A 24867-nucleotide genomic window follows, 5' to 3' on the forward strand; every position below is an offset into this window, starting at 1 on the left:
AGTTTTGTCCTCTCTCCTCATACCAGTTTTCATATCTTTATAATCCTCATAACATATATTATTATAATAAAAACTATGGATAATACGTGTGAAAATTGCCAAAAATAGCAAAATTCCAATCAAAAATTAGGTTGGAGAAAATGTAACCCTCAAAGTTCAAAATCGATATACGTTAAAAAAATGCATTTTCTCGGCTTCCCATGGAGCAATTCCTTTGATTATTTTTTTGTTCCCTAACAACTCGAGTAGAGCCATCGAACTAATGCATTATTAAATGTCAAACTTGCTTTTGTTTTGTTATAATAGATTAATTTATTTATAAGAACAGAAAACTACATATTTTTCCAGTTGTAGGCTTTTTTTAGATAAACTTACTACAAGTGTACCTTTTAAAGTTAAAAACATAAATATTCTCATTTTAAAGCTGTATAATTATTTAAACACTTTTTATTTAAACAAATTAAAATTTTGTGTTATAAAGAATAAATTAATTTATTATAACAAAACAAAAGCAAGTCTGACATTTAATAATGCGTTAGTTCGATGGCTCTACTCGAGTTACTTGGGAACAAAAAAAGAATGAAGGAAATTGCTCCATGGGAAGCCGAGAAAATGCATTTTTTTAACGTATACCGATTTTGAACTTTGAGGGTTACATTTTCTCCAACCTAATTTTTGATTGGAATTTTGCTATTTTTGGTAATTTTCACACGTATTATCGATAGTTTTTATTATAATAATATATGTTATGAGTATTTTAAGGGTATGAAAATTGGTGTGGAGAAAGAGGACAAAAATAAAAAGGTGATGGTTTGAAAATTATGATCCTATTGTTTACATCTTTGCCGTAAATTCTGGTCAACTTTGACCGATTGTATCTCAGGAACTATTTATCATAATTAAACGTTTTTCTTTTAAAAGAAGCGTCCTGCCGCTGTTTTTCGAATACTGTTTTCACAATTTAATTTAGTTTAATATTTCCCGAGCTATTCAATTTGTTTTAAGCCAAAAAATTCTTTTTAAATTTAAAATATTCCTGAGGCCGCTTAAATAGTCCAATTTCAATTCTGTAAAGTACATTAGATAGGTATAGTGTCTTTTTATAAAAAAATCATAGTTATTCTTATACATCATAATAATTATTGTCGTTATTATAGCGACCGTAAATTTTAAATTAACAATTGAATTGTTGCTAAACTGTTCATTCAATTTCCATCGGCTTCTGGAATTATAATCTATACAAAAAGGGCTTTTACCTTACCAAGTTATTTAATTATTGATTAACAATGACTTATCTAAAACTTTAGTTTAAAATTAAAGATTTTGTTGGAAGAACCCTCTTTTTCCGGGGAAAGTTTTCGTCGAAGTAAATCGGAAAAAACACGTCTCTATGCAGAATTTAATTGCTGTGAATTTATATTTTTGAGTGTTTTTGGTGTAAAGTTAAAATCTTTGGAGATATAGAGCAAAAATTGAAAAAAAAACACGATTTTCGGGCGCCATTTTGTTTATAAAAAAGTAGCACACTATCTGCGGACTTTGCATACCTATATTATTAAAATATACAATCATAAGATTCGATTCCAGCAATAAAATTGCTGGTAAATAACTTTTCCCAAAAATGGCCTATTCTCCGATAATCAGCCCAGACTAAAGTAAAAGGCAGATATGAAGTAGAGTTATTTATCTTGCCAAGTACTTTCGCTCTCATCGCATCATCAGAGGTATTTTGTCAAAATAGGAACCTATTCAGCACATCGCGGAATCGCGGAATGTCGTAGACGTTTACTAAAAAATAATACAAACAACACACACTGGACAAAGGACAAACAGATTAAAATAATTGTTCGGGGTCTACATCGTTATTAGCTATGTTTTGTAGTAAAATGAGAGGTAAAATTAATGATAAAATCTTATAGTGTTCTAAAAACAATAATATTTTTTCCGATATATTTGTTTGTTCAGAAACTTAAAGTGGCACTTTAAAAACCTGAAAATCCTAAAACCAGAATTATAGAATTAATATTTATTTTATCATCAATAATATGTAACTAAACACTTGAGAATACAAATTATTGGTAAGAGAGCTGGTAATATTTTTAGGTAGGTATTTAAGGCAATCTGAAATTTTTTCAGGTAAATAACTCATTCTAATGCAAAAACGTACACCTGGCTGCAGGGTAGCCATAATTTACCCTAAATTTAATTTTTAATTTTTGTTAAAGTAAAAGATAGGCGATTTGAGAGGGATATATCTCTGCAAGATGCTAAAATAGGCGTCCCAGGATTATTTTCAGGTGGCTGCATCTGAACTTCAGGGGGTTGCATCTGAATCTATACCTACTATTAAATATAAAATATACAACTAAACATGTCTAGCTATCTCCGGACACCTTATTTACGGACAGAGGGGTGCAATTCTTATTTTGGCAGGGTATTTTTTAATATTAAAAATACCTATTCTAAAAAGGCAGGTATTTTGGTAAGGTTTTTTACCTGCCAGGTTATCAAAAACATTACACTTAAATGTGAACGAAAAAGTTTTTACTTAAGCTCTAGTATGCCAAAGGGCGTATATCGAAAACTCTTTCCGTCCTCGATCGCAGCTATTCCATTATCTCGAGAAAAACAACGTGACCTTACTAAACCTATGTTGTTGTTCCTCAAAATTTTGGAGTAGTCATTATATACTTTAAATTTCTCATACATTTTTTATACAGAATAAATAAATGAGCACGGAAAGCAAAGTCCGTATTTATAAGACATGTGTTAGACCCGTACTGACATACGCAGCTGAGACAAGGGCCTAGACAACAAAGACCAAACAAATAATGAGAACAACGGAGATGAAAACCCTAAAATCCATAAGAGGTATCACACTCAGAGATAGAATACGAAACGAAGTCACATTGAGAGAGCTAGGCGTTCAAGACGTAGTGAGATGGACAAGAGCACGACGACGCATGTGGAGAGACCACGTAGATCGGATGGACCCTGAACGTATGGCGCAATGGGCGAAGACACAGAAGCCCAACACCAAGCGACCCATAGGAAGACTCAAAAAACGATGGTACGAGAGCTGGAGCTCCGGATCGCAGCAGAGACTGTAACAGAAGAAAGAGAACATAGTTCTATTAGGAGAACAAGAAGAAGATATTTTTTTTTATTAATTAGAAGAATAAAATACGCAATATAAAATATATTATGCAAATATATATCTTGTACTTCTTCAAATTCTTCCTCTTAGATAAAATACTTATTTTCTTTTCTTTTTCGTTGGACTCTCCTCGAGACTCGGACTAATCTATATGATTTATAAATCTTTATATGAGTTTATTGAATTAATTTAATATGAATTAATAAATAATTAATTGAGATTCTACGTATTTTCTGTCCTTTTATATGGAATTGAAGCCTGAACAAACATGGACGCAATTGAAAGAAGATTTTGAAGTCTTTTAGATGTCGTGTTATCGAGGAATTATAAAAAATATCATGGACACAACACGTAACAAACATGGAAACCTTGAGAAAGATGGAATAGGAAAACAAATACCCAAAACTAACTAAGGAAAGAAGAATGAGCTATGTCACAAACTAATAAATGGAAAATGTGAGTTGTTGCGATTGATAATACAAGGGAAAAAAGAATAAAAACGAGGACCGGGAAGACACGCACATCCTGGTTGAAAAATTTAAGGCAGTGGAGTGCCGCGATGATCGCCATTTTTCTAGAAGAATGAGGTATACAAAGAAGAAGAAGCAGATTAAATTAATTAAAAGAAAAACGAACATCTAAGCTTACTTTCAGCAATTTTTCCGAAATTCCCTTTGTTTCTCTTAAAGCTAACTGCGCAACTTTTTCTTCTTCTTCTTGTGCCACTCGCTGGCACTCGCTGTGCCAGTAGCAAGGCTACCCTGACTTTATTCACAGCTGACCTAAAAAGTTCATTAGTGGTGCAGCCAAACCACTCTCTCAAATTCCGCATCCATGATATTCTTCTACGGCCTGGATTCCGTCTGCCCAACAATCTCCCTCAAACCAATAAAAATCGAATTGATCCATATTTAAGAGGATACAGTAGCGATCAGCAGGTAGCGAAAACGCGTTCCAAGATTGCGGCTGTAATTTTGAATATTTTTTCGAGATATTTGGCAAACGTATTCGTAATATAATAAAGAATGGCGGTACAGAGCCTAATTTGAAAACTATATTAATATGTGGAAATTACTCTGTAATTGCATACAATAATAAAAAAAAAACGAGCCTGTACCGCCATTAAGAAGAACAAAAAATACACTTTATTCAAATAAACTTTTTTATCCGATGCCTAGATTTTGTGTCATTTTGGAACTACTAATGAAATAAAAAATTTTAGTACATAGTTCCAAAATGACACAAAATCTAGGCATCGGATAAAAAAAGTTTATTTGAAGAAAGTGAATTTTTTTGTTCTTCTTAATGGCGGTACAGGCTCGTTTTTTAATATTGTATTTAATTACAGAGTAATTTCCACATATTAATATATTTTTCAAATTGGGCTCTGTACCGCCATTCTTTATTATATTACGAATACGTGTGCCAAATATCTCGAAAAAATAATCAAAATTACAGCCGCAACCTTGGAACGCGTTTTTGCTACCTGTTAATCGCTACTGTTTCCTCTTAATATCCATTCGTTTCCGTTAGATGTGAACTTTTTATTAAAAGAGTTAAGAAGAGTTAAGAAAGTGAAATTTATTTGTTGCTTTATCTGTTTACTAATTATCTTCTTTTAATCAATAAAAAGATATCTGAGACATCTAAAATATATAATAATTACTCCAACATTTTGAAGCACAACAATATGGGTATCGTCAGGTCACGTGATTTTGCTAGAGTGAATGCAATCGCTGCGAACGAGGACGTAAACAGCTATTGACAATATGCTCTTTCTAACCTGCAGCTTACCTATAGCGCTTTTCATTCACATGCACGCATAATTTTTTTGATCACCTAGCAGATAGAAAGTCTTACCAAAAACCTGTCTTTGTTGAAACATTTCTTCTTTATATTAAAAATACCCTGTCAAAATACCAAATACACCCCCGTGTCTAGAAAGAAAGGAGAGCTATATAATACTTTATATACGCCCCCCCCCCAAAATTGCAGATTTAAAATGCCTCGCAAAATTTATTTATAAAACATTTGCTCAAAGTTGCCTCAAAGATATGGGTATCGTCAGGTCACGTGATTTTGCTAGAGTGAATGCAATCGCTGCGAACGAGGACGTAAACAGCTATTGACAATATGCTCTTTCTCACCTGCAGCTTACCTATAGCGCTTTTCATTCACATGCACGCATAATTTTTTTGATCACCTTGCAGGTAGAAAGTCTTACCAAAAACCTGTCTTTGTATAAATATTTCTTTTTAATATTAAAAATACCCTGTCAAAATAGCAAATACACCCCCTTGTCTGGAAAGAAAGGACAGCTATATATTTATAGTTGCATACTTTTTATACGCCCCCCCCCCCAAAAAAAAATTGCAGACTTAAAATCCCTCGCAAAATTTATTTATAAAAAATTTGCTCAAAGTTGCTTCAAAGATATTTTTGAGGCAAAAAATTGATTTTAAACATTACTAAACATGTGCTCATGATTTTAAAATTGATGGGGTTAATTTTAGGGGTAAATGACCGCTATTCTCCAGCCAGTTCTGCATTCTTATATTAGGATACTATGGAAGAGATACCTGAAAAATTTTCAGATTGCCTCAAATATCTACTCAAAAGTCTAACAGCTCTCCTACTATATCTAATAAAATCTCTTAGTAACAAAAAATGATTAAATCATTATGATGATTATTTCAATTGCTTTTTCACTGCCACTAAAACTATCTGGGAGTTGTGTTGTGATCAATACGTTATATAAACACATGATTAAATATTATAATAACTTAATAGTTAGTGAGAAGTGAACGAGTAATATTAAAAAAAAATCATGAAAAAAATTGCTCTTGTAATAAGTATTTTTTGTGTCTTTCTCACAGTGCGGATTTCCGCTGATGATGGCACCTTAGTTCAAACAGAAAGGGGTATGATTAGGGGGCACATTCTCAAAAGTGAAAATGGAAACGACTATTATGCTTTTCAAGAAATACCATATGCTGCCCCACCAGTTGGGGAAAATAGATTTCAAGTGAGTACACTAGTTTGGGTTAAATTTATCGATTCTAAAGCATGCATTTAAATAGTTATTTACTTAATAAATTATTTTTAAATTTTTGCAAAGAAGATTTAATTTCTCTTGGATCTTTAAATAAATTAATATCTACTTAATTTTATTATCTCAAATATTTAAAATATTGGCTTCAATTTATTGAATGAAGCGATAATAGTACGAGATCCCACTGCAGAATCACTACGCCCTGATAGGTTAATAGACCTGGATCCCAGGTACCAAAAAATTTATTAATAGCAAGCTGAAAATTTGTTAAAAGCTTAACGGTGTCTAGTCGGACAAACTTTGATATATCTGTTAGCGGCCAAACCCGATTTCAGGACAAACTAGTTTGGCCTAGGCCAAACTAGTTTGTCCTAAACGCGTTAGGATAAACTAGTATGGCCTAGGCCAAACTAGTTTGTCCTGGGCCAAACTAGTTTATCCTGATATAAATACACACACTTCAGGCCAAACTAGTTTGACCTAGGCCAAACTAGTTTATCCTGATATAAAGACGCACACTTCAGGCCAAACTAGTTTCGGCTATATTTTTGAAGTTTCGTTAGATTCAGCTGCAATAAAATCTGCTCCACAAACAGATGTAACTGCAAGAAGGCCATGATACTCTGCAATTCGAAGTGCCACCCCAAAGTTCTTCATGTAAACATATGTAAATAATGATTTTAATAATTGGGTTCTAATTATGGATTTTTTAAAAAATACGTATTATTTGTTTCAATATTATTGTTTGTTTGTTACGAATAATTTTAATTTTAATAAGAATGTCTATTTTTCCAAGAACAATAGTATATTATTCAACAAGCATGTAATGATGGCTATTATTCACGATGATGAAGTTTGCGACACGAGCCGTAGGCGAGTGTCGTAATTCATCAGAGTGAGTAATAGCCATTACATGCGAGTAGAATACTATACTTTTTCTACGACCTTTTTTTTATTTTAATTAGTAAAAAATTTAATTATCAACTACTTGAGATTTAAATTATAATAATTTACAAAAATACCTAAATGCTATTTACCCCTAGTACGTGGCTGAATAATTGGTTGCCTACTATTACTAAATTCTTATTTATTGTAAAAATACAACTAGAAATAGTCAATATAAGTTCTATTCGTTTTCGAAAAATTATAAGCTTAAATTTGTACCTACTGTCAGTGAATCTCATTAATAGTAAATGGCGGTTGTCGGTGGACGTATTTCATATAATATATAGTTATAATGTATATTTACATTTAACTAGGTATATATTATAATATAATAATATAACTATACATAATATGTTATAACATATTTAACACAATATAACTTGAAAAACAAACACAATATTAGTTATAAATTCCAATTAACATAAACAAAATGCGCTAATGTCACTGTCACTAAATTAAATGATAAACGTCAAAATTTTTAATAAACAAGATATAAACGTAAAAAATATACTGACATTGTTACAGTTAAAATTCTTTTAAAAATTTTTCGAGTTAATTATTGGTATAAATTACAATAATTATTGTATTAAATAAACAAGTTTAAGTAATTTTATTTGCAGTTTATATACCATTAATATTAAAAGTGGCATGCGCTACTTGAATCTAACTTCAGCCCGTGAGTAATGACCCGTGAGTAACTTCAGCCCGTGAGTAATGAATTATTACTCACGGGTACAGTAATGGGTGCTATTATCTATGAAAAAATAGCGAGTAATGAGCATTTTATTAAACGGTCGTAGAAAAAAAATATTATTTGCTTAAATCCATCAATAACTCTCGCTATGTTTAATGTTTATATTCGTTAATGACTCTCACACTCACTGAAATATGTTTAATCTGAATTGGCTATTTTGATGAACTCGAGAATAATTTACGGCCACACGGGCGATAATTTACGGCGCCGTAAGAGCAGTAAACACGAGGCATTGGTTGACTAACTCCCTATTTTATCTACAATTGGTTAGTCAAATGCCTCGTCAGGTTTACTGCTCTTACGACGCCGTAAATTATCGCCCGTGTGGCCTTTCGCTAAGCACGTCTTGTTTGTTAAACTGGGGAATCTTAGTTAAAATAGATACATATTAGTATAATATATCAATCATCTAACCTATGCACTCATAGTTGTATTGTTATAATAATTGTACAGGTGCTGTACTACACAAACGAGAATAAACTTATATTTTATCATTAATAAATCCAGGAGAAAAAATCATTCCTGTGGAATCACTAAAAAAAAATGAAAAAATAGTTTTGTGTATGTTGTGCAAAAAAGAGTTTTTTTAGAAATACAACAAGTTACGTATTTTTCCTAATTTACTTCATATTACGTATATGATATTCTAAAAATAGGTATGTAATTTTACTACCTTTTGCATAATATTGCAATTATTTGGTATTAAATATTTAAACCCGAAATTTTCATTGCGATAGGTAGGTCATAAATTAAATAACATATTCTTGGACCCAAATAGATCGATTGAACCTAACTTACCTTAGTACAAATGTGAACTTAAAAAAATGACAGCCCTTTGAATTTACCAAATAAAAATATATTTTTTCCAATATGTACATCGAAAGATGGGATTTTCTCTGGAAAATGGACATGTGGAGTATCACAAACTAAAGTGCAATGTAAATGTAACGTTGTAACCTATTGGGTATTGAATACCTATTGGTTCAAAAACCGAAAACCGGTTTTTGGAACAACCGGTTTTTTTTACCGGTTATAACCGCTAGGTTAAACCGTAAGTGAAAAAAACCGGTTTAACCGAAAACCGGTGTTTTGTCAACAACCGCCATCCCTAATTTGTAGACACCTTCTTATAAACTCCAATTCAACTCTTCGTATTTTATTTCGTATTATTGTTGCCACTGCCCATTCTTCTGATCTTGAAGTGTAATATTCATCACTATGCCCTGAAAAATCTTTTTTTGTTTTCTTTAGTTAGAGTGTTCCTCCATATCACTCCATGGAGTGTTTTCGTGGCTTGTTTTTCCCGTACTATTTACATGTCTATATCTTTCATACAAGTGACATCTCGATTTATACCATTTACCCTAAATACTTAAAAATCTTAAAACACTTAATAGTGTCTTCTAAACTTACGTTTAAACCAACAACCAATCTGTAATCAATTACTTTCCACTAGATTAAATTGGTTTAGACTAGGCTAACCTCGTTTATCCTAATATAAAAACATAAATTACTTCATGATAAACTGCAGTACACATTTGATACTCCGACGTTTTGCAATCCGACACGCTCGGTAGTCCAACGCACCACCCCTCAAGGTCGCCACCGTGTCTGCTTGTACTGAAATCTGCCGTGACATGAATGAAATGTATTAGCTTCCATATTTATTTTAATAAACATGTTTTAGTTACATTCCCAATCTTTAATGTTCTTTATTAGGTTGCTGTGTATCAGGCAGCCTACCCCTTCTTTTGCCCTTTCGCCAAGTGACACTCCACTGGTGATGAGGAAGTGTCCATTCTATAAAAAGTGTGTGTTTTTTCCCTTCTTTTTGGTCTCTGTTATACCCAGTAAGTCTATTTGATGTTTCTCGAATTCTTCAGCAAGTTCGACTTCTTTGCCGTTGAGACCTCTGACATTCCATGTTGCTAATGTCCACCCTTTGGGCTTTAGCACTGCTCTTGTGGGTTTTAAATAGTTACTGTTTATATTCTCGCTCGTTGCAGACTGCATTTTTATGGGTTTACTCTTTCTTGTCTCTCGTTGCTCACGTCCTTGGTCATTATTTATGGATCTATCTTTGTCTTTACTACCTATTCTATAATTGTTCGTATCCATTGTCATTGCCTCGTTTGTCATAGTATTTCCGGCATATTTGTTTACTAGTTTTTTGACCCCATTTTGACTAGTTTGTTCTCTGTGTTGTCCCATTTCCAGCCGACCTTGTTGATCCATATTTTATTTCCTCCAAGTGTTACATCGCTTCCTTTCTCCTTTTCTTCTTGCGCAAGTTTTCTAATTATTTTCTGAATTTCTCTCTCTTTATTCGTAGTATCATCATTGATGTATACTTTTCCTTCTTCAACATGTCTTAGTTTGGATTTATTTTTCATAACCTTTACCTCCTCTTCATGTTCTGCTAATTCAATCAGACAGGTTTTCTCCCCCAATTTGTATGCATTTTTAATTTTAACATTTATCTTCAAATTGTGTTTAATGAAGTTGCTCATTCCCTCTTTTAAGACGCTTTGATCGTATGTTTCAATTGCTAGTCCACTCATGACTACATTGTTCTTTCTTCTTTGTTATTCCATGAATTCAATAGTTTCCTTAACTTCATTTAACTCCTTTTTGATTTCCATATTTTCTTTCTTCAGGTCTTTATTTTCTTCTCTTAAAGTCTGGTTATCAGCAATTAGTCTTTCTATTGCTTCGTTACTTCTGTTTTGGTTTCTCCTTATTTCTTCTTATAATTTATCCAGTTTTGTCTCATCATGGTTATCTATTGTTTTGGATGAAGTCTTGGAGAGTTTTCGACTCTTCGTTGACCTTTCTTCTTCGTTATCTGAACCCTCATCTCTTGTCCTCCTTTTTGTGCCATCATCCGTTGTTCCGTCACTGTCCAGACATTTTTTATTTTCCAGGTACCTGTCCATTTTCGGCGCCAAGCACTGCTTTCCACCTCAACAGTGCAGAGAAAACAATGCCTACCGTTTCACTGTGATACTTTATTGTTTTTATTCTGTACTCAGAAATTCTTGTCAGTTTGGCAACGTCGCTTTAAAATCGGACAAGATTTAGATGTAATTACCGGTTCAATTGTTAATATTTTACTAATTATCAGTTAACTTTGTTTATTTGTTTTTAACTCACTCAAATGTTTTTTAATGTTTTACGGCCAAACCTTATCACTGTCATTAACATATTATTATAATTATACACTTTGTCTAATTTCACTAAATTATTTCTCGTTGTAACTCTCGAATTTACGGGATAATCACGGACGAAAAATAACAAAGTATTTTACCATACACTACCACTAATATCAATTATTAAATAGCTTTAAATTAAACAAAATCATAACAGATCCGTGGAATAGGCCTACTGGGGAAACCACGTTAAAAAACGCGCTAAATACACTACCTCAAAGGTGGTGTGGAAACGTGTGCGCATATTATGACGATTACCACTTTTTGAATCGTTATATCTCAAAATCGATGGCTCTTACGAAAACAGTAATAAGGCATTTTTTATAGATAATTATCTAATCTACATTTTTTGTTAAAACTAATTTTACGATAAAATTTACCGTTTTGCTGAAAATCGCTAAAAACCATATTTGGTGACCTTTGACCCCGCGTAAAATTTTTAGCACGGGTCGGATTTATGAGGACTTTTTAGATTTCATTTATGATGGTATTTTGAACAATCCTGCCAATTTTCAGCTTGATGGTAATTTTTGTAGCCTCGGATGCGTAAGTTGACCGGAGTATAATGGGAAAAAGCCAAGAAGAAGAAAGTAATTGAGCGAACTAGTGCCGTTTAATATAAATAATAAATTGAATAAGTTACTTTGTTCTTGGAAGAATAATAATTTTTTTAATTATAATTATTCGTAACAAACAATAATATTGAAACAAAGTATTTTTTATAAAATCAATAATTATACCTCAATTATTAAAATCATTATTTGTATTTACATGGAGAACTTTGGTGGCACTTCGAAGTGCAGAGAAAGTATCATGACCTTCTTGCAGTTACATCTATTGGTGGAGCAGTTTTTTTTTGCAGCTGCATCTAACGAAACCTCCGAAATGTAGGCGAAACAAATTTTTCCTGAAGTGTGCGTCTTTATATCAGGCTAAACTTGTTTGGCCTGAAGTGTGTGTATTTATATCAGATAAACTAGTTTGGCCTAGGACAAACTAGTCTGGCCTCGCGCGATAGGACAAACTAGTTTGGCCGAGACCATACTAGTTTATCCTAACGCGCTTAAGACAAACTAGTTTGGCCTAGGCCAAACTAGTTTGTCCTGAAATCGGGTTTTGCCGGTAACATATATACGTCTAACAGAGGCGAACAACCTCTCTGTTATTGAATATATTACCAAGTATAGGGCAATCTATTTAAAACTTATAAAATCGGCTAAAAATTGTACTATCAAAATCGTCTGTGAAGCTCTAAAAGTGTTGCAAAAGAAACTTGGTCCATAATAAACGAGCTTCGAAATAAAACTAACACAGCTCAAACAGATTCCCTTACTACCCAGAAAATCGAAATGAATACTTTGTTAATGTAAATAAAAATACGTATAACATCAACTATTGTGTCACAACAAGATCTCATTTCCGATCTTCCTAATTCAAGAAACAAATGTCTCGAATTCATTACATATTTATAAGACCGGTTGATAAATCGGAACTGATCCAAACAATTAATAGTATCAAACGCAAATCTTCCTGTTGTACCGATGGTATATCCATAAAAATTTTCTCAAATCTCCCAGAAAACGTATTAAGAGTCCTCATCCCTCTAATTCAGCGTTTCTCAACCTTTTACCATTTGCGACCCAATTTTACATAATTATTTTCACCGCGCCCTCCCCCCTGGTACAATAACATTCTATTTATGCAATAATAATGTACCTTGTGTATTTTGACAAAAAAAAAACAGTAAGATCTTACTTCAATTACCAAATTACCGAGATTATTTCATTCATAGGAGATTCTGACCAATAGAAAGCTACAGAAATTTGAATTAAATCGATAATTTTTGATAATCTCCCGTCGTTAAGCATATTACGTCAGATGCCCTTCGTTGCTACGAAAAAATACATTCAGTGACATTATTGACAATTAATGTTTTAAAAATTATAAAAGTGATTACTTTCAATCGTCAAATATTTATAAAAACTGTGTGTTTAATGGTACTTACATAAATAAATTACAATAAAATTTTGGTTTTGAACAGTTTTATTCATGAAATAATCGCAACAAATTGCACTCGACCTCTGAAATTAATATAGAATTTTTGCTTTCGTGACAATTTGACATAATTTCACTCGCCTTCGGTTCGTGAAATTAAAACTGTCAAAGTGTCACTCGGGAAAAATTCAATAATTTCAGAGCTCTTGTGCAATTACTACTGAAAATTAAATTTTATTAATATGTTGCAACATCGCTTCGGAACCGATCGTCTCTCCTCGCGAGGAGTTCCCAATTATTCTGAACATTCTCGATGGTCTGCCTGCAACCTACAGGTAAAAGTCTCACAGATCTAAAAAGCCTCACACTATTACTATTGGTGAAGAGCTTATTTTGTCAGCTGCAATTCAAGTTGTAGAAACTATGTTTGGAGATAATTTTGCCAAAAAATTGGAGTCTCTACCTCTTTCAAATGATACTGTTGCCCGTCGAATTGCTGATATAGCTGAAGAGGTACAAGATCAGCTACTGGGGAAGTTGCGTGACAAGCTGTTTTCGATTCAGCTTGATGAGGCAGCATATAGCAATAAAGATGCTCATTTTATTGCCTACGTTCGATTTTGTGATGGCACATCAGTAGTAGAAGAACTACTTTTCTGCAAACCAATAGAATTGAGAGCAACGTCGCTTGCATTATTTGCTATCTTAAATGATTATATAAATGAAGCAAAACTATTATTATATACTTATATTATAGGCTGACGCCCCCCTAGGGGGGCGCGCCCCACAGGTTGAGAATCACTGCTCTAATTAATGACTCTTTTGAGAAAGGTAAATTTCCAAGTGCCTAAAGACAGCTATCCTGCAATTATAGACCTATTGCATTACTATCGGTACTCTCCAAAATTATTGAGAGACTTATAAAAGCCCGATTTATGTCCTTTCTCGTTGATAACCACATTTTATAACAAAATCAGTTCGGCTTTTTAAATAATAAATGTACCACCGGTGCCATAATTTCTGTACTATACGAGGTTTATCAAGCATTAAACAATAATCTGCACCACTACTGTTTTTTGTGATTATGCCAAAGCTTTAGATTTATAAAACATTTTGATAAAAAAAACTAGACTTCTCTGGAATTAGAGGTACTTCTTTGAAATGGTTTCAATCTCACTTGGTTAATAGGAAACAACTGGTTAGAGCAAATGATACAGACTCTAGTCTCAAAATGTTGTATGTGGGGTACCACAAGGTTCAGTATTGGGTAATCTATTTTTGATTATCTTCATTAATGACATCACTAGTTTAAAAATCGATGGAAACGGATTTCTTTTTGCTGATGATACCAGTATCACTTTGAGGAGCAACTCAAATATCGCAACTCTTCATGCTCCTAGAATTTCTAATTTACTCACATGAAATCCTGGTCCGATTCTAATTTACTCTCTTTTAACGTAAATAAAACAGTAGCCGAATCCTATAAAGGAGCTCTTCATAACAGCCAGATCAGTATCGTTGATTCTGTAAAGTTTGTTGTTATTTTTTTAGATAGCAACCTTAAATGCTTCCTTCATATCGATGTGTTAGGCAAGAAAATATCCTCAGCTTGCTTTGCAATAAGATCTGTTTCGAAGGAAATGAATTTAGCCTCTTCCAAAATAACATATTTTTCTTTGTTCGAGTCCCATCTTCAATATGGTCTTCATTTTTGGGGTTCTGGTGCAGCTGCCCAATCCGATGTTATTTATAAGTTACAAAAAAAGCAATAAGATATCTGTTTCGCCTCAGAAACAACACATTGCAGAAGCTACCAAACATCATAATTCGTGAACATCTACATGTCTTTCCAGCAAGATCTTCTTCTTCTTCTTCTACGGCACTACAGCCGAAATTGAGCCTTGGCCTAAACGGACTCCTAAAAGGGCTTGTGCGTCGCTGTTTACTGTGTCTTCCCAGCGCTTTCGTGGCTTCCCAACCGGTCTCTTTCCTTGCATTCTAGCATTCAGTGCTCGTTTTGGTAGCCTATCCTCTCCCATTCTTATCACATGTCCGGCCCATTGCAATCAGTTCATTGCGACAGGGGCGTTTCCTTATAAAGTTGATAAAGCTCGTTGTTGTATCGACTTCTGAAGATTCCGTTTTCCCTCACAGGTCCTAGTATTCTCCTAAGTACTTTCCTTTCGAATGTGTCGAGTTTGTTTTTGGATGTTTCTTTCAGCACCCAGACTTCACTGCCATAACATGTTATTGGTCGAATTAAGGTTTTATAGATTCTCATCTTTGTATTTCGGTGGACACTTTTTGACCGAAATATATGGGAGAGGGCAAAATAAGCTCTGTTTGCCTGTGTTATTCTCTTCCTTATTTCTCCATCTTCTGATCCGTCAGCATATATTTCTACTCCCAGGTATGTAAACTTTTCAACCGTTTCAATGTCATCTTCATGTATAATGTTTTCTGGGACTATATTTCTTCTCGTCTGAGTCATTATTTTTGTTTTTTCTGTGTTAATTTCCAGACCTAGCATTTTTGTTTGTGTTTTTAACTCTGCATATGTTTCCTGTGCTCCTGTTGATGTTCTACTCATAATATTAATATCATCAGCATAAGCGGCCAGTTGAACCGTTCGGTTGGTCAGTAGATTTCCTCGTCCAGTTTGCATTTGCCTAACCGCATACTCCAGTGCCAGGTTAAACAATGTTGGGGCCAGCCCATCTCCCTCTTTTACACCTGCGAAATGTTAAAAAAGTCTGTCCGGTGGTTTTGTATTCATACACATGCCTGAGTTTCATTCATTGTGGCTTTAATGAGTCTTATTAACTTGTGTGGTATTGCCAATTCAGCCAATATATAGTATAGTTTGTTCCTTTTGACTGAGTCGTATGCCTGTTTGAAATCTAAAAACACGTTGTGAACATCAATATCGTGTTCCCATGCTTTGCTCAAGATCTGTTTTACTGTGAATATTTGATCCAGTGTCGATCTTCCCCGTCGGAAGCCCGTCTGATACTCTCCAATAATATTTTCTGCTAGTGGTTGGAGCCGCTGGTTTATAATATACGTGAGGACTTTATATGCTGTACATAGTAGAGAGATTCCACGGTAGTTTTTGCACTGGAGTTTGTCTCATTTTTTATAGATCTGGCATACTATACTTTTCTTCCAGACGTCGGGTATTTTCTCTTCTTGCCATACGTCTCTGATGAGCGCGTGGATGTGACTTGCTAGGTGGTCGCCACCTACCTTATATAGTTCTGCTGGTATTTCATCAACTCCCGGAGCTTTATTGTTTTTCTGGGCCTTAATGGCTTCGAAAACTTCCTCTATGGTTGGAGCTTCTACTCCATTCTCTTCTACGTAGATCATACCCATTTCATCTTCCATGTCTACTTGAGTTCCAAGTAGTGTCTGAAAATAATGCTTCCAGGTTTCTGTGACTTTCTGTTGGTCACTGATTATTTGCCCACTTTCATCTTTACATAGACTTGTTTGAGGTTTATACCCACTTTTTATCTTTTTTAGGTATTCGTAAGCCCCTCTAATTTCGTTGTTTTTGAAATGTTCTTCCATTTTTTCTATTTGTCCATTTTCATAGGCTCTCTTTTTATTTCTATATGTCTTGTCTGCTTTCCGTCTTGCGACTTCAAATAATGTTCGTCTTTCCCGTGTTCTTCTTGTTATGTACATTTTGTGTGCTTCATTTCTTTCCTCGATTGCTTGTCTGCACTCGTCATCATACCATGCTGCTCTTCTCTCCTTTTTCTTGTTTCCCAGGGTGGACGCTGCTGCTGTCAGTGCTGCTGTTTTGATATTAGTCCATTTGCCCTCTATGGAGTGCAGTTCTAGCGTCCTTAACTCATTTGCGACTTCTTGTTCGAACTTCTCTTTACATTCCTGAATCTTCAGTTTTTCCAGGTCCAGTTTGTTTGTTCTTTGTTGTCTTTCGTTTCTTTTGCTGTTAACTCTGCATCTAAATTTGGTTTGTACTAAAAGATGGTCTGATCCACAGCATGCTCCTCGTCGTGTTCTCACATCGGAGATACTAGCAAGATCTAGACATGACTATTCCACCAGAAATTCTACCTTTGACATCTATTTACCGATCCCGTCCAGGTAGCTTGATCAGGGAACACAAAATTTTACGAAAACCTCAAAAAAAATAAAGGAAGGATGAAAATTTGGAAATAGGTAGTTGAAATTGTCTAATATTATATAAGAAAAAGTTTACAATTCTACATCCTCTCCATTTTACAAAAATTGGGAAATACGGGGTGAAAAATATTTTCTCGTGAGTGAAAAAATATACGTTTAAAATAGGCCCGGAATTGGATAAAATGACTAATTCTAAGCAACTTTTGTTCTATAGAGTTTTTTCACTAAGTCAATACGTTTTGAGTTATTTGCAAGTGAATATGTTAATTTTTAACAAAAAAAAACATGTTTATGTACGGTTTTTCGCAGATAACTCAAAAAGTAAGTACTCTAGCGAAAAAAATATCCTTAGTAAAAATATAGCTTACAAAAAATTGAAAAAAATGGTGTACACGTGAGGTCTGCAGACTCAGCATAAGCAGAGTTGTAGCTAATGAAAAGTAGGTTCTTCTTCGTCAAATTCCAAAACGAATATTTTAATGTGAAATAACCAAAAAACAGAGCACTTTTCGGGGGAAAACTTTTTTAAAGTGTTTAAAAAAGGTTTATTTTTTTAATTTCTAACATTAAAAATAGGTGAGTTACGCTCAAAATATTGTTGGTGCCTTTTATTTTTTGGTACAAAAATCGCGAAAATCACCCCCTAATTAGCTTCCCAAATAAAATTAATCGTAACCGCTTCACAAGTTACTTAACTTATGTATTGTTTATATTATCTATAAGTTTCATTGGTTCAAAGTGCTGAGTTTTGAAAAAAATTGGGTTTATATTAAAAAAAAAAAAATTTTATGTTTGAAAAAAAATGGAATTTTTCATGGAATTAACGAATTAACTTAAAAATTATTAGTAATACCAAAAATTTTAAAGAGTAATAAAATGTACGTTTTGTTTTTCTGAATATTTTTCCTTTTTTGTTTTCTTGTTATAGTAAAATTGATTATGCTATGGCTGTTCAAAATTTGCCTAAACTCGTGATTAGTTACTCGTTCAAGTCATTTTAACTACAGCTTTTTCAAAAATAAGCAATTTGAACAGATGAAACTTAGAGATCATATAAATAATACAAAATCAAAATAACTTGTGAAGTGGTAATGATAAAATTTATTTGTGATGCTAACTAGGGGGTGATGTTCACGATTTTTTTACCAAAAAATAAAAGGGACCAACAATATTTTAAGCGTAACTCACTTACTTTTAATGTTACAAGTTTTTTTAAAAACAAAAATAATTCTTTTTTTAAACACATTAAAAAAAGTTGAAATGAATTTCCCCGAAAAGTGCTCCGTTTTTGGGTTATTTCACATTGAAATATTCGATTTGGAATTTTATGAAGAAGAACCTACTTTTCATTAGCTACAACTCTGCTTTTACTGGGTCTACAGACCTCAAGCATACACCATTTTCTTCAGTTTCTTATTAGCTATATTTTTGCTAAAAATATTTTTTCGCTGAAATACTTACTTTTTGAGTTATCTCCGAAAAATCGTCCAAAAACATGTTTCTTTCTGTTAAAAATGAACATATTCACTTGCAAGTAACTCGAAAAGTATTGACTTAACTCTATACAAAAACTCTATACAAAAAAAAAGCTTAGAATTAGTCATTTTATCCAATTCCGGACTTATTTTGAATGTATATGTTTCACCTTCGAGAGGGGGGAATTCCCCTCTATTTTTGAAAAATGGAGGGGATGTAGAACTGTTAACTTTTTCTTATATAATAATAGACAATTTCAACTACCTATTCCCAAATTTTCATCCTTCCTTTATTTTTTTGAGGTCAGATTGTTCTTTGATCGGGTTAAGTGAGTTAGTAAAAAAATATCTATTATATTCTGCAAAAAAACTATACAACCATCTCCCACTACAACTTAAATCTGCAATATCGTCCCCCAAGTTTGGTAAAATTACAAAAGCTTATCTATCTGAAAGACAATATTATTCAATAGCAGAGTTTCTTAACCAATAATTAAGAAATTATCCTTATGTATAAGTAAAATTTTAATCTCTATTTTGAGTGTCATATGCAGCAGCTTAACTTGTTTCTTAAGGTAGACTATTCAATTTGCAATTTTTTTTAAATTTTGCAATTGATTGTTACTGTTTTTTGTTTCACTTCATTATATTTTATTTATATTGACGATCTATAAAATTTTAGTAAAATGTATTTATTATTGTTTTTATTTATGACTTTTGTAAGCTTTGTCTACAACATTGTTAAATTTGTCATGACAATAAAGCATATTTCTAATTGTAATTCTAATTGATGCACGTGAACACTGGAACAAAAAGAAGTTTTAATTAATTGTGGAACTGGTTACGGGTTTGGAACGTCATATTACGAAAATGTCCCATGTATTTTGTCGGACAGAACTTCCAATTGATTTGTTAACCTTTCATTAAACTCCCATGCAAAGATCAGACTGCTATTTACCATCAATATAATTCCTGTCATTTAACATGTTCTACGTGTCGGGAAAACATTTTTTCATATATTATATAAAGTTTTCTATTGAATAAAATTAAAAACAACCTGCTAGTTTTCACAATCATAAACTTGTCAGGAAGTTCCACAATTATAACTTCCTCTGTCCCAGTGTTTCCATATATTAAAGTATGTCAGACTAGATACCGTTAAGCTATTAACAAATTTTCAGCTTGCTATTAATAAACTTTTTGGGAACGCGGGATCCAGGACTATAATTAAAACCAAATTTTTATATAAATCTAAGAATAGGAGAATATTGACAACAGAGCAGTGCTAGTCCAAAAGTGGCCACAAATAGTTTTAGTTAAATGAATAGTAATTCTTTTTTGAAACAAAATTTCGTTCATCTGTTAGGTGCAGGTTTTTTTATATCAAATTAAAGTAATTTTTAATACGATGATACAAGGGTACCTGTGAAAAAATGGTCGTAAATTATGTTTGCCAGATGTTAAAAACGCGAGGTATCAAATATAAAGTGAAAGAAAGCTAGCGCACAACGCCACTAGTTTGACAAGATGACTGCTTTAGCAATTCGCATTGGCCATCAAACATTTTCAAACTCAAACCTCAGAACCAAGAAGAGCAGAAACTTGTGGAAGTGAAGAAAAAACCAATAACAAGCAACAATCAATTGAAAAATTACATAAAGGAGCAAAGAAAATATGCCTAGATGTAAACCAACGTAAAACAAAGTTTATAACGATAAGATAAAACGACCCAGCATTACAGAGGTACTTAATTACACAAAACTAAAAAATTTGGAGCAGTACCCACCTTCAGCTACTGGTAACGTAATGGCAATAGAAAAAGGAAGTATACCTAGTCAACATCTAAGAAGGCCTGTTATTATAATGACACATGGAAAAGAAATACTTAACATAAAACAGGGGTTGCCTACAGGAGATTACCTACTACTTTTCGAGAGATAAACAATAAGTAATAAAGTCGATGCCAATGTTACCGTTGAATTAAAAATAGAATGAAAACAAAATCCAAAATTGAAGAATAGTTAAAAGGGAAATCAATCTTTTTAATTTGAAGGGTTTTACCTGTTTCTTTTGTGCAACTGAGCAACAACAATGGCCCAAGCAGGTTTGCTCTAATTGTTTCAAATGCTTTTTGCATTTAAAATGTAACTAACTCTTTTTGCGTATCCGTAATTTAAACAAAATTTAGTACATAATACAGAGTGAGTTTTATGTATGGGAACCCTCAATTATCTAAGAAACGGCTTAGACGATTTTTATAGATTTTGGTGGGTAAATTTCTTTTAATGCTGCCAATATTATAGTCGTAATTACATTGTTGTCAGATATTTCCATTTTTCTGAAAATCTAATGAACTTTCTTATTTAAAATTGAAAGCCCTGTATATTTTTTGCTTTTTGAAGCCCTTAAGAAGTACTGATTATTTTCTATGTAGTATTCCCTATACGAAAATTACGTAATGTCGAAGTTATTGCTACATTATTTAAAAAAATATATAAACAAATTATAAAAAAAAATTTTCGGCCCAGGCAGATATTATTTTAGGTTCTTTGGATAATTGGAAACCAAAAAAGTTGTTGGTAGTTTTGTTAATCATTTCCGAGTTATAAACAATTTAAAACTGAAAGAAATCGAAAAATGTCGATTTTCAATGCTCAAAAACACAAGTAAAAAATATTATTTATAAAATTACGAAGTGCCTAAATTTAAGCTGAAGCCTTATTTTATCAGCCTGCGATAAGTGATTTTGGCTTATTTCATTTTAAAATATTGTTTCTAGTTGTTAATGCAGTCCGATCGCCCGTCCTCTCATATGCGCTTCATTATCAATTAAAAAACAATCGTTTAGATTATATGTCACAAATTCTTATAGGAAGTTGACAGAAGAAGGGTTAAACTTGAACGTAGTCACTTCAGTCTTAAATTGCTTATAACACGAAAACGATTAACTGAGAAGAAAAATTACAATTGAACTTTTTTGATCCCAATGATCCAAAGAAACTAAAATAATGATTTTTTGTTTATAAATTTTTTTTTAAAATAAATGTAGCAATAACTTCGAAACTACGGCATTTAGGTATAGGGAATATTACATAAAAAATAATCAGAATTTATTAAGGACTTTAAAACGCAAAAAATATACAGGGTGTTCTATCTGAAATAAGAATGTTCATTAGATTTTCAGAAAAAAGGAAAATATGACAACACTGTAACTACGACTATTATAATATCGGCCGCATTAGAAGAACTTTACCCACCAAAATATATAAAAATCGCCCAAGCCGTTTCCGAGATAATTGAGGGTTTCCATACATAAAACTCACTCTGTATATCTACCTACTAATTTTTTTAGAATCCCAAAATTCCAAAGGCTTGGCCTGGAATCTTGGATACAACAAAGAATACCAAAGTTTGCTATCAAACTGTTGTAAAATATAGCAACCTCGAAATTAGCGAAGACTGTCTATACGTGAACGTATACACCCCCCAAAAACCTGGATCTGGTGATCTTATACCCGTGTTACTCTGGATACATGGTGGAGCATTCCAAAATGAATCCAGTACTTATGAGTACTATGGTCCGAAGTATATCATGGATCATGGTGTTGTTGTGGTTACATTTAACTACAGATTAGGACCATTTGGTGAGTATTTAGCTATGTTTTTATTTTTAAACACCTCAATATCACTTATGACTATGAATCATAATCCTAAGATTTTTATATTGCGATTTTCAAATTTTGTGTGAAGAATTCTATCAATATTTTCAATATTTCACTCTACTGCGTATATAGGGTGAGGCAGATAACTGGCCTATTAGAAATATCTCGAGAACTAAAGGCAACAGAATCATGAAAATTGGAATAAAGGGGTTTTGAAGGATGGTCTATTAAATGAAAATATTTTCATCTCTTTGCAACTTCCGGTTATACCGGAAGTTGCTTATAACTTCGTTTTTTTTAATGGGACACCATTTATATTTTTACATTTTTGGATTCTCTTCGATGTCTTCTTTCTTAAAATATAAGGTTTTGTAATATTATACAGGGTATTTTAAAAGATAATTACGTTTTTTATTAACTTCGTAGCAATATTCACACCCTGTAGAATTGTAGCAGTTTGACATCTAAAACTCTACTTACGTTCAAATAATTTTTAATATACTCTACTATTGTTAAGAATCATTAGTATAGCTAAATTTTTAATTTTAGTATACAGGGTTGGTCGAAACTCGGAATGAGTATTTTCTGAGTTTTCTTAAATGGAACACCCTGTATTTTTGTATTGTAGTGAAATGATATTTTATAGTACTTTTTTATTTCTTAAGCATTCCCTATACCTAACTGCTTTAATTTGTGAGTTATTGGTGATTCAAGCTAAACATTAATTGCAACAAAAAATACGTAAAATTTTATTAGGTTAGCCGTGAAAATACTCAATCCCAAATAATTTTTCAGAAATAAATACATATTAATCCAGAATGGTCCTTAGTCCTTAAAATTACCAATAATGGTTTAGCTATCGAAATACCTACTTAGTTAAGATTGTTAGTGCGATTAACAATTAAGCACAAATTAAAGCAGTTAGGTATAGGGAATGCTTAAGAAATAAAAAAGTACTATAAAATATCATTTCACTACACTACAAAAATACAGGGTGTTCCATTTAAGAAAACTCAGAAAATACTCATTCCGAGTTTCGACCAACCCTGTATACTAAAATTAAAAATTTAGCTATACTAATGATTCTTAACAATAGTAGAGTATATTAAAAACCATTTGAACGTAAGTATAGTTTTAGATGTCAAACTACTACAATTCTACAGGGTGTTAATTTTGCTACGAAATTAATAAAAAAACGTAATTATCTTTTAAAATACCCTGTATAATATTACAAAACATCATATTTTAAGAAAGAAAACATCGAAGAGAATCCAAAAATGTAAAAATATACAGGGTGTCCCATTAAAAAAAAACTAAGTTATAAGCAACTTCCGGTGTAACCGGAAGTTGCAAAGAGATGAAAATATTTTCATTTAATAGATCATCCTTCAAAACCTCTTTATTCCAATTTTCATGATTCTGTTGCCTTTAGTTCTCGAGATATTTCTAATAGGCCCTTTATTTGCCTCACCCTGTATATTTCTATCTCTTTAAATTTATAATGATCATAAATAAAAACCAATTAATATATTATAAATAAATATTTATATTGATAACTATTTTAAAAACTACGTATGTTACTCTTTATGGTTTGTATTTACCTTTTTAGGATTTGTTGGTACTCAAGACGGCGTGGTTCCTCTTAATCTCGGTTTAAAAGACCAGCGATTTGCTATAGAATGGGTTAATAGAAACGTTCACCTATTTGGTGGAAATCCAGAACGTGTGGTGTTGGTTGGTGAAAGTGCTGGATCGATGTCTGTGGGATATCACTTAATGGGACCATGGGACGGAGAAAAACGTAAGTATTGTGATTGTGGAATTGTACAAGAAGACACAATTTCTCTATAATACTGGCTGCAAAGCTAGTAACTGTAGGTGAAGCAGCAGACAAGAAAAATCAATTAGTGAAAGAATGCATACACCAAGGGAGGTTTTGGGTTATTTGAACAAGAGCCAAAAAGAACGTCCCCATTGTCCCCAATATATCAAGATGACGTAAAACAAACAGCAAATAGAAGGAAAAAGGCATATATGAGTTGGTTAAGACCACATAATTCAACAGACAGGAAAACCTATGTATAACTAAACCAAGAAATTATTTGTGATTTCTGACATAATGTAATACTGATTTAAGACTTTGAGCATTTTGTCATTTTTGCACTTTTATATAGTCTTGAGGAACTGTACTTTGATAGCTTCATTATGTTAAAATTTTGGTTCGGTAATGATCATTATCTCCTTTTTTAGAGCTGTTCCATGGAGTTATTATGCAAAGTGGATCACCAGTAGCTGGAGAGCTCATGCAAGACACCACAACAGCAACTGCCTTGCAATTAGGTAGAAGAGTAGATCCATCGTTTGTTTCCAACGATACTAAGGAACTCCTTCAAGTACTTCAAAACGCTGATGCCAAAGATATAGTTTATGTAAGTCCGTAAAAGTTTTTAGTATTATATATAT

At 32.7% G+C, this 24867-nt stretch overlaps 1 protein-coding gene across 1 annotated transcript in view; it reads left to right on the top strand.

Annotated features, from left to right (window-relative positions):
• The first annotated feature begins 5812 nt into the window (after positions 1-5812).
• The window catches only part of LOC126879539 (juvenile hormone esterase-like), a 54667-nt gene continuing 35612 nt past the window's right edge, over positions 5813-24867 (top strand). Inside the window, exons 1-4 of the mRNA XM_050642693.1 lie at positions 5813-6182; positions 22095-22386; positions 24014-24205; positions 24655-24833. Of these exons, the coding sequence (XP_050498650.1) occupies positions 5985-6182; positions 22095-22386; positions 24014-24205; positions 24655-24833 (861 nt within the window). The 5' untranslated portion in view covers positions 5813-5984. The remainder of the gene's footprint in view (positions 6183-22094; positions 22387-24013; positions 24206-24654; positions 24834-24867) is intronic.

Source organism: Diabrotica virgifera, chromosome 2, assembly GCF_917563875.1.
Source record: "Diabrotica virgifera virgifera chromosome 2, PGI_DIABVI_V3a".
Taxonomy (NCBI): Eukaryota; Metazoa; Arthropoda; class Insecta; order Coleoptera; family Chrysomelidae; genus Diabrotica; species Diabrotica virgifera.